A 12,133-nucleotide genomic window follows, 5' to 3' on the forward strand; every position below is an offset into this window, starting at 1 on the left:
AGAAGTTTGTTACATGCTCTGCTGATATAAGCTAGCTTCTGTGTAAAGTGTCCATAACTTTTGTACTTCATTTTGAGTAATGATAGCTTTGCATTTCGTGAGTATATACACTGTATAAAAGTCATCATGGTATCAGAGCATTGTATATACATATCGAGTGCAAATTTCACCATAATCTTCTCTGCGTAATCTTCTTGAAGCTTACAGTTGAGTTTCAATGGCGGTTGGTGCACGTTTTACGTTCGCTGATCTGCAAAATCCACTATTTTTACATCCATCAGATGGACCTACATCGGTTGTTGTACCGAAGCTTCAAGGTGCGATTGATTATCGTTCATGGAAGCGCTCTTTTGAGATCCAATTAGCTTCGAAACGGAAGCTCGGATTCGTTAATGGCACGATTCTCCGCAGCACAACAGATGAAACTGATGCTCTGCAGTGGGATACATGTAATAATCTGGTAATTTCTTGGCTCCACAACAATGTTTCTGAAGCAACTCGCAATTCTATTCTATATGTTGAATCTGCTAGTGAAATCTGGAGTTTGTTGGAGAAACGATTTATGTTGACTAATGGATCTCGTAAATACAAGTTAAATAAGGATTTGTTTGAGTTGAAACAGAACAAATCTTCAATTGCTGAGTATTACACTGCCCTAACTTGTGTTTGGGATGAAATTGATTCACTTAATGTTTTGCCTGTGGTTGCAACTGTAAATCCTGATATTGTCAAATTGATGAGTACTCTTGCAACATTCAAAGAGGAGGCAAAACTTTTTCAGTTCTTAAATGGATTGAATGAGATATATGCTCCACAGCGTAGTCAGTTGTTAATGATGATTCCTCTTCCTACTGTTGAAGTTGCTTGCGCAGCTATACAGCAAGAGGAATCACAGAGAGAAGTGTTAAGCTGTGCTACCGATTTTGAGAGTGCAACAATGTTGAGTCAGAACACTAATCAAGGAAACAAGCTGTTAGAATGTGTAGTTTGTCATAAAAAAGGTCACACTTCTGATCGTTGTTGGACTAAAATTGGATATCTCAAGTGGCATGATAAACACAAAGCTAAGCCTAATTTCAGGCCTCATGTGTCATCTGATGGTTTTGCTAAGCCTAAATAGAATGGCAACAAGCGAATGAGCAATAATGTTTCATCAAATGTATATCACACTGACATCTCAACAATTGGAGCAACTGCTTAAACTTTTACCTCAAACAGGCAATGATACAGATGAAGAATTAAATGAATCATTTTCTGGAATGGTTACTTGCTGCTTGTCTAGTGCCAATTATAGTTCAATGACCTGGATCATTGACAGTGGTGCAACTGATCATATGACAGCCTATTTGCAAAATCTTGTTGATGTTAGGCAAGCTCCTCCACACAGTGTTATCAAGCTGCCAAATAATCAGAAGGCAGAAATAACACATATTGGTTCACTACAACTGAGCAATGGCCTCATGCTGAGAGAAGTTCTGTATGTGCCTTCGTTTAATCATAACTTGCTGTCTATTCACAGGTTGGCACACGACAATTCCTGCTATGTCAAGTTCAATCCAAATGATTGTCAAATTTTGAGGAACATTGACAATCAAGTTCTTGGTGTTGGCATTCTTGAAAATGGCCTGTACTGCATTTCAGACAATAAGCAGGTCAATCAACAATCTATAATGCCGAATTCAGCAGAACAAGTTGGAACTTCTGAGCAAGATTATGAGGTCTGGCATCAAAGGTTGAGTCATGTATCTAGGAGTACAATGCAGCACATTCCTCATCTCAAGGAGCTGGCCATCAAATCTAGGGGTGAGCAAAAAAAACTGGAAAACTGAAACCGAGCCCAAAAACCGAAATATCAAACCGAAAAAACCGTAACCGACAAAAATTAGAAAAAACCGTAACTGAACTGAACCGATATAACGATTTGGTATCGGTTACGGTTTTATTCCTAAAACCGAACCGAAAAACCGGACCGTTTATATAATATATAATAAAAATATAACATTTATTATATATTATTATATATAACATATTATATATATATGTGCTATAATATATTAATTATATATTTTAGTAAGAGAAATTGATATAATAAGTATATAAATATTTTTCTAAAAATAATAAAAAAATTAAATTTGTATAGTAGTTTCTAATCGTATAAAAACCGGAAAAAAAACCGAAACCGACCCACGGTTAACCGAACCGAAAAAACCGTTTGAAACGGTTCGGTTACGGTTTTTACCCAAAAACCGGACCGAACTGAAATACACGGTTCGGTAACGGTTTTAGGTAGAAACCGAGCCGAACCGCCCCGTGCACACCCCTAATCAAATCCACAGAAAAGGTGTGTTTGACATGTCCTGCAGCAAAATTCACTAAATTGCCTTATAATCTGAGTGACAGTTATGCTGCAAAGTCATTTGACCTTATTCACTTGGATACATGGGGACCATATAGAGTCTGCACTAGGGGTAAATTTTGATATTTTCTGACTCTAGTTGACGACCATACAAGAATGACTTGGATATATCTCATGCAGCACAAGTCTGAATTCTTGGAAAAATTTACTACATTCTGCAATTATGTTCACAATCATTTTGACCGGAATGTTAAAACTATACGTTCAGACAATGCACCAGAATTCTCAGATGCTGCACCTATTAACTTTTATCAAAAGCATGGAATCATACAGCAGACTTCTTGTCCACATAGGTCTCAACAAAATTCCAGAGTTGAGCGTAAGCATAGGCAAATATTGGAACTCTCAAGAGCCTTAAAATTTCAGTCTGGTGTGGCATTAGAATTCTGGGGAGATTGTGTGATGACTACTGTGTACATAATGAATAGATTACCTACATCTGCATTGACACACAAGATTCTATATTAGGTATTATTTGAGGAACAGGTGGATTATAGTGAATTCAGGGTGTTTGGGTGCTTAGCAGTTATGTCAAATCTTACAATTTCCACTGATAAATTTGTAGCAAAGGCAATTCCTTGTGTATTTCTGGGTTATCCAACATCTAAAAAGGGGTGTAAATTTTTGAATCTGATTGATCGAACTACTTTCATGTCTAGAGATACCAAGTTTCATGCGTCTGTTTTTCCACTCAACACATCTGGGAACACACCTTATGTCTTGCCTCTGCCTGTGTCATTGTCTGTACCTACTCCATCTTCATGTGCTGAGCTTGATGAAATTGTCCCTTCACTTGTTGATAACAGTGCTTCTACAGCAAATACGTCTAATACAGATGATACAGGTCAAGTGCCAGTTAGAAAAACTCAAAGACAGAGTAAACCACCTTCTTGGTTGCAAGATTATGCTACTGCACATAACAAGGTTGCTAACATAGCACAGACTGCTCAACATTTTGTCTCACATGATTCAGCTGTTTTTTAGCCACAATTTCAGCATCTGCAGATCCCACAACTTTTGCTCAGGAAGTACAACATGATCACTGGGTGGCAGCAATGAATTTGGAGCTTGATGCACTTGAGAGAAATGGCACATGGGCAATTGTACCTCTCCCATCTGACAAAAAGTCAATAGGGTGTATGTGGCTTTTTAAAACTAAGTACAAAGAAGATGGAAGTGTTGAACGATACAAAAGTTGACTTGTGGTGTTAGGCTGTAAACAACAATATGGCATCGATTATGAGCAAACTTTTGCTCCAGTTGCAAAAATGTCGACTGTACGAGCATTACTAGCTGTGGCTGTTGTATATGGATGGTTTGTGATTCAAATGGATGTTACGAATGCGTTTCTATACAGTGATTTGGATGAAGATGTTTACATGATACTGCCTCAGGGTTACACATCCTATGGCAGCAGAATCAAGACTGGTCAATCAGCAAAGTCCAACACTATAAGCTCAGATGTTGTTTAGGTGTGCAAGCTTTTAAAGAGTCTGTATGGCCTACGTCAGGCTCCTCGAAATTGGTTCAAAAAGCTGACAGATACTCTGATTTCTCTTGGATATGTTCAGTCTCAGAGTGATGCAAGCTTGTTTACTGTCATTACAGCCACTTCAACTACATTGGTTCTCATTTACGTGGATGATATTCTCATTGCAGGTGACACTGAAGCTGAAATTTTTAATCTGAAAAATATGTTGTCGCATGTATTTCATATGAAGGATCTTGGATATGTTAACTACTTTCTAGGGCTGGAAATTGATCGAAGCTCAGCTGGCTTCTTTGTCTCTCAAAGAAAGTATGTGCGTAATTTGTTGAAGGAGTTTCACATGGATTTAGCCACACCAGTAAGGTTCCATTTGATTGTCACTTAGAACTGACTCCAAATACTGGAGATCATTTACCTAATCCTGGTGAATATCAGCGTTTACTGGGCAAGCTTATTTACTTGACTGTAACTCGACCTGACATCACATTTGATGTGCATGTTTTGAGTCAGTTTATGCATCAACCGACCACTACCCACATGCAGGCTGCTAAAAAGCTGCTCAGATATTTGTGTGGTACCTCTCAGCAAGGTATTTTATTGGCGTCATCCTCTGCAGTGCAACTTCAAGCCTTTTGTGATAGTGATTGGGCGAGTTGCACCACTACTAGACGTTCAACAACTGGATTCTGTATTTTACTTGGATCTTCTCCAATCTCATGGAAAAGCAAAAAACAGGTAGTGGTGGCACGGTCAACAGCAGAGGCTGAGTATCGCTCCATGACCATGATAGCTTGTGAAATCACCTGGTTGCATGCTCTGTTGAAAGACATGGGTATAACTTCACTTCCTTCCACAACTCTTTACTGTGATAATCAAGCTGCAATCTCTCTTGCTGCTAATCCTATTCTGCATGAGCGTACTAAGCATGTGGAGATTGACTGTCATTTCATTCGGGATGAGCTCAAGACTGGTGAACTTCATACTTGCCATGTTCCTTCTCACGAGCAGCTTGCTGACATTCTTACCAAACAGCTCCCAGCACATCAACAATCATATCTTCTATCCAAGCTTGGTGCTGTTACCACAGCTCAGCTTGAAGGGGAGTGATAAGCTGAGTAATATTGCAGGGTTATAATAGACATTGTCCTATAACTGAATATAGATATAGACTGTGTGTGTATAGAAGTTTGTTACATGCTCTGCTGATATAAGCTAGCTTCTGTGTAAAGTGTCCATAACTTTTGTACTTCGTTTTGAGTAATGATAGCTTTGCATTTCGTGAGTATATATAAAAGTCATCAAGTTAATTCTTTATTGTATATCTCATTTACCGTCTAGCATATGCATGTGCAACTCCTTGCCTTCTTCGGCCGCGCACGGGATTTTGGGCCTGTCAAGCTTGTAATATTTGAAACAATTTTTTTCCCCTTAAAAATGAGTAATTAAATTGAATCGGAGGAAATATATGATTTTTAGTATATTGATTGTTTGTAGTAAATTGCCAGTTTATGATAGTCGGAGTTGTTACATGGCAGATATTATTTTGTATGCTCAGTCTATGATATTATTTTCTTTTATGTGAGCAAACTTTAATTTTTAAATATATTATCTTGTTTTTTTTTTCAATTTGCTCAACGAGTGTGTGACCCATAGGGATCCAAGAGAAGGCTAGAGAGTCCACGTCCACATGATCAAAATCCAACAGGTTGATTGTTTTTACACAAAGTGTGAGTGTCTGCAAGATGCTAGGTGGTGTTTGATGAAATGATCGAAAAAAATGTTGTTTCTTGGACGGTTATGATATCGGGTTATTCACGGAGAGGGTATCGAACCTAGTAAATTTGTTTTTGTGTTAACAATTGTGTTAATTGTTTAAAATGATTGATTATAAGATTGAGTGTGATCTGAAATTTATGTTAAAATTTGCGGTATTGTGTTAAAAGGAATTCTAGTAACGCTCGAAATAAAGAGCACAAAATGTGATTATTTTGTTTATAATACAGACTCCGTAAAGTGGGAGTCGTGTAAATTTTTAAATTGATGACAAGTTAATACTTGAGATAAAGAATTATCGCTGAAATAGACGATTGAATTTATTGTTCGTGAATTCGAAATATTATCGGTGAAAAAGATGATGTTGTACTGGATAGAATTTAATACTCGAAATAGAGAGTAAGTGGAATACCAATTTATTGGTGTAGCTGAATGCAATATTGGTAGTTTGACCAAGTGTATAATAGATGGTGGATACTGGATTGAATTGGGTGCGACCCGTAATGTTGAATAAGAAAAAGAAAGCTGAATTATTTTAATACATTAATTCAGAAATAGTTTTTTTCTTATTTTAATTACAATTTTAAATCTTGTTGATAGATTTAAAATGGTTGTAAAGTGATGTGAGTGGAATTAAAAAAAAGAATGAATATTCTGAGATGTGTGTTTCTGATTTGGATTTAAATATTGATTTAACCATTATATATGGTTAGAAGAATCAAATGATCGGGAATTGTATCGAAGTGAATAAACTGCTATTATGTTTATGATAGTATATAAAAAAATCACTGATTAGTGTGAGCAAATCGGTTTTTGTTTTTTAGAAACGAGATAGAAAAAATCCTACTCATGAATGTAAATCATTGAGTTAGTGGAAAAGAAATAAATGTGGGAGTTGTTTGTTATTCCGAAAGATAGAAAACTCACAAGTTTGTGAGTGAATTTTGAAAAGAAAATTACAAGACTAACAAGTCAGTTTTAAAGTTGAGACTTGTTCTGTTGTAAATTTTTATATCAAGAAAGAATTAGACAAGTGAGTCTGCACTTTGAGAAGAAGTGGAAGTTCATCTAGAATTTTTTTTTGAATTACACTGTGTCTGTATTTTTTGAAAATTTGGAATTTATTTGATAAATTTGTGATGACGATTGTGTCTCCACTTTCAAAAGTGGGTGTTTGTTTAGAAAATCATTTATTTTTGTAAAATGAGGATCCTAAAGAGTATGTTGTATAAATGGGTGATTAGGCAGATGCGTCTGAATTTATTGTATATTACAATGTAGGTATCGAGGTCGATACTAATAAGAATGCAACTTCGCACGGCTGTTTTTGTGGGAGCTGAAGTTGGGAATGTAAAATTCATGAATGTGTTGAAAGAAATTAAATGAGGATGTGATATTCTTTCAACTACTGATATAGTTTTCATTGAGATGTAACTCTACCGAGTATGTGTGTGTTAGAGATGTTGATTTATACATGACTCTAAAATACTTAAGTCATGATATATGAGATATTATTCTGACGTATAGTGAGAGTGATGTTATATTTCTATCGGAGTATGGACTCTATAAAATGTGGGAGTCAATAAAAATATTTGACAAAATAAGTCAAAGTGGGAGATGTTATATTTGACTTGTATTTGTCAAATATAGTTAAGAATAAAATATATATATTTATTATATATTTGAAGGTTAAAAATATTGATTAAGTGGCATTTAATATATAACTTACATTTATATTATTTTAATTGTATTTATGTGGTTTTAAATGTGATATTAAGTGGGCAGTTATTTTTGGGATGGAGGGTGTTGATGAAGCCCATATATAGTGGTTCACTACCAATGAGAAGATGCACAAAAAATGCAGATGTTCAATCTCACCGGAATCCCAAAAACAAATACTCCCTCCGTTTCAAATTACATGTCCATTTTCAAAAAATCACATAGTTTAAGAAAAGTGGATTTTGTGAAAAAAGAGGTGTGTTAAGTCATTAATTGAACCTAATATGTAGTGTATGGTTGATCTTGGAAATATAAATTTGAAATATGTGAAGAAAAGTTGATTTTGGAAATATAAATTTACATTGAAAGTTGAAGTGGACAAGTATTTTAAAAAAAATACTCCCTCCATTCCAAAATAATAGTCGCTTTGACTTTATGCACGTATTTTGAGGTGTAAAAAAAAATATTTCTACATGTTATTTTTGAAATTTTCTTTTTCTGAATAAAAATAGAGATGTTAAACTTTTATTCAGAAAAAGAAAATTTCAAAACTAATGTGTACAAGTATGTTTTTTTTACACCTCAAAATACGTGCACAAAGTCAAAGCGACTATTATTTTGGAATGGAGGGAGTATTTTTTTGTAAAGTGGACATGTATTTTGAAACGGAGGGAGTATTACTTACTAATTTTTCAGGTCTCTGATTCCAACATCAGTTGCTTACGAGTTCGGTTTTAGTTGATTTTATTGTTGATTTAGAAACCACAACTTACTTTGGGTTTCTTGAGAGTTTTCACTTATGCCTACCGTCGGTTTGATGAAGCTTAAAAGAAGTTGCAGTGATGGTATATATTAGATTCGTGAAGTTGACAAAAATTATGGTTGATTTGATTTTCTTAACTTCTCTTGACAATATATTTGATGAAATGTGAAAAGATAGTTGATATGTTAGTGTTTCATTTTCTTCTCTTTTAAATTCGTTCATCTTTGCAGCCGCGCACTAGTATTTTTGGTTGAAATGATTTTTGAAATAGAGCTGCATTTGAGGTTGCAAGGGTTGCATATCTAATTTGAACATTTTTACATTTGTGGTTAATTTTGGTTGAGTAAGGTCCGAGGGAGAACCTTACTATCAAGAGAACCGAGAGAACCCGCTTAGATGTCGTTCATTCATTATATAGAATATATTTATTACCATTTCTAAATTCAATCAGAATATATCCAAATATAATATCAACAGAGGCAATTTCAGACAAAATCTGTTTGTGAATATTTTCATATCTTTTATGTTTGGTATTTTCCACGTCTCAAGCTGTAAAGTAAATAACGTAAATTATTACAGAATCTGGAATCCTAATCTTGTAGTTTTAAAATATCTTCTATTTTTGGTATTTCTGACAACTCAACCTATCAATCATCAACTTAAATCAATTTACATATTTTTGTGTAAATCTAGTCGCAATTCACGGATAACCTTAAGATATTTTAAATTATTTTAAATCAAAATCTATCTTATTTAAAAAGAACACATAACAAAATCGTATATTATATGTAAATAATTAAAGAAACATCTAGTAAAACTTTTAGTAGAATCTTAATGTATCTATTAAATAAATTTAATCAAATATTTGATTTATCTTACCCCTAAAATTTTTAGGAGAATCTTAAAGTATTTATTAAAAATTTAATCATATAATAAAAAAAGTTATATTAAATTTTATATTGTTAATAGAACTTTTATTACAATATTAATGAAATTACTAAAAAAAATCTCTAATACACATAAATTATACTAAAAATCTTTCATTATATAGAAATTTTAATGCATCAATTTGTAGAATCTTCATTAACATGTTACTAAATGATTTTGAAATAGTAGAATCTTCATTATCATTAACATTTCTAATATTTAGAAATTAAAATTTAAAAAATATATTTAATATTAAAATAGTAAAATTATCAGTGAAACACTTAATAGAATCTTAATACCATCAATGTGACACTCAGTACAGTATCAATAAAATTTTTACTAGAATCTAATACACAATAGAAATACATCACGTAACAAAACTATATAATATACATCACCAAAAAACGAAACACCTAATAAAATTTTTAGTAGAATCTTAATGTACTTGTTAAAATACATCTCATCACATGATAAAAAAATTCTATCGATTTCTGTATTGTTAATGAACCCTTATTACAATTTTAATATTGTTATTAAAAATTTCTAATGCACAATAATAATATATTAAATCTCTTACTAGGTGTTCGAATGTGTTTTATCAGATAATTAAAAAAAATATATTAAATATGCTCCAAAGTGCTTAAATGTGTTTTACTAATATTAATGAATTCTTATCTAACAAAAATATTTTATTAAAATTCCCGTAAGTCTTTTATTAATGTAAATTAAGTATATTTTCTATTATCATTGTATCTAAAATTTAAAATTTAATGCATCAATTAGTAGAATCTTGATTAAGGTTTTATTGAAATCAGCTTTATGAAATAAAATTATATGTTATGTAAAAAGAACATATAATAAAATCATATTTTATATATGAACGATTTACGAACAAACTTATAAGTTTTCTATAAAATCTTGACGTAGGTGGGGAATCATATATTAGATATTAATTTAATTTAAATATATTTAATATTAAAATAATAGAATCCTAATAATATTAGTGAAACACTCAATAGAATCTTAATAGAAATTAAAATAGAATAAATATATCTAATATTATAATGATAGAAATATTATATTATTAGTGAAACACTTAATATTTACTTAATGTAATTAATGTGGGATTTAGTAGAATATCAATAAAATTTTTAATAAAATCTTAATGTATTTGTTAAATAAACTTAAACACATTTAAAAAGTTATAATAAATTTTATATTGTTAGTAAAATCCTTATAACAATTTTAAAAAATATTAAAAATCTCTAATACATAATAAAAATGTATTTAAAATCTTGGTTGTCATTCTATACAAAGTTTAATACATTAATCAATAGAATCTTCATTAATGTACCACTAAATTATTTTAAATTAAATTCTATTTTGTTTGAAAAGAACACATAATAAATTTATATGTTAAATATGACCAACTAATGAAACACTTCATAAAAGATTTAGTGGAATCTTAATATACCTATTACGTAGACTTGATCATGTAATTTATATTAACTTTTATATTGTTAGTTGAACACTCATTATAAATTTAATAATATTATATAAAAAATGTTTGACACACAATAATATTAAGTTGAAAAATATCTTGCTAAGTGTTCTAATATGTTAAATCAAATATGTTAAATTAGATAATAAAAAAAATTCTATTTGCTCTCAAAAAAAAAAAAATTCTATTAACTATGTTCCAAAGTGTTTAGATGCCTTTTAACAATATTAGTTAAGTATTTTATAATAAAGAATATTTTAATTATATTCTCTTAAGTCTTTTATAGATTTAAATTAAGTATTTTTAATTTGCGTTATATAGAAAATTTAATGCGTAGAATCGTAATTAATGTATCATTAAAATTAGTTTTATGAAATTAAAATTTACTTTAAAAAAACACATAAGAAAATCATATTATAGATAGATATACATATGATCGACTAACGAAACACCTCATATTTTTTTATATAAAATATTAATATAGTGAGGGAATTATATAATAGAATATAATAGAGAATAAAAATATTTTTTTAAAATTATTATTGTGAAAATTTTATCAATTAATATTCTCTAAAATATTTTTTAGAATGCCTTTTAGATTGTTCTAGATTCTAGAAAAATAATTTTTAGATATTCTTGTTGAAGATTCTCTAGAGTGTTTGGATATTACATAAATTAAGATGCTCTAAAGTGTCTTTTATTGAAGATTCTCTATAGTGTTTCAATTTTTTTTTAATTATGATTCTCTAATACTTTTTTGTTGAAGATTTTCTAGAGTTTGGATATTTTATAAAATAAGATTCCACAAAATATTTCATATAGTTTAATGCTAATTCAATATGCAAAAAATATGCAAATAGTTTCCAAACATAATCAGCACCTATCGAGGTGTTTGATTGATTTATGGAGTTGTTTGACTGATTTTTCAGTGTTAAGAATATTTGCTTAATATTTTTCGTGAAATGGAACCCATGTGCAATTAATAGAAGTTTTCCATATTAAAAACTCTTAATTTAACAACCGTGAGGATTTGACAATCTGATCAATGGTGGATACTTTGGTTCTCTGGTTCTAAGAAAAGATATTCTGGGATTTCTATAAACCTCGAACAGAATATTAACATGCATAATGGAATCTTGACAAAAATTTTACAAACTTGCTAGAATCATGACTTTTAAATATTTAGAATTGTCAAGAGAATACTAAGAAGAATAGTATAGAATTGTTAAGAGAACACTGAGAAGATGAGTATAGATAAAATCCTAGAGACGGATGGAACACATAACAAAAAAATTCACAGAATCTTAGTGTATAATATGACTTTGGGAGTTGTAGGATTAGAATTTTTTTTATGAATTGGGGGAGAGAAATAAGCTAAGGTACTAGGATTCCTCTATTCATTCCTAGTTTGAAGCCCATCACCATGTGTGCTAGGATATATAAAACATCTGGCTAGGATATATAAAACATCTGGCTAGGATATATAAAACATCTGGCGATGCTGTTGTAAGTTGTTGCTGCATTCTCAGAGGCATCATCATCTTC

General features: G+C 31.3%; 1 protein-coding gene across 1 annotated transcript; it reads left to right on the forward strand.

The window, feature by feature from the left end:
- Positions 1-217: 217 nt before the first annotated feature.
- LOC108225867 (uncharacterized) lies at positions 218-1,120 on the forward strand. The gene has a single exon (XM_017400821.1). The coding sequence runs from the start codon at positions 218-220 to the stop codon at positions 1,118-1,120; it is 903 nt and encodes a 300-aa protein (XP_017256310.1).
- The last annotated feature ends 11,013 nt before the right edge of the window (positions 1,121-12,133 follow it).

The sequence above is a fragment of the Daucus carota genome, chromosome 6, assembly GCF_001625215.2.
Source record: "Daucus carota subsp. sativus chromosome 6, DH1 v3.0, whole genome shotgun sequence".
Lineage (NCBI taxonomy): Eukaryota > Viridiplantae > Streptophyta > Magnoliopsida > Apiales > Apiaceae > Daucus > Daucus carota.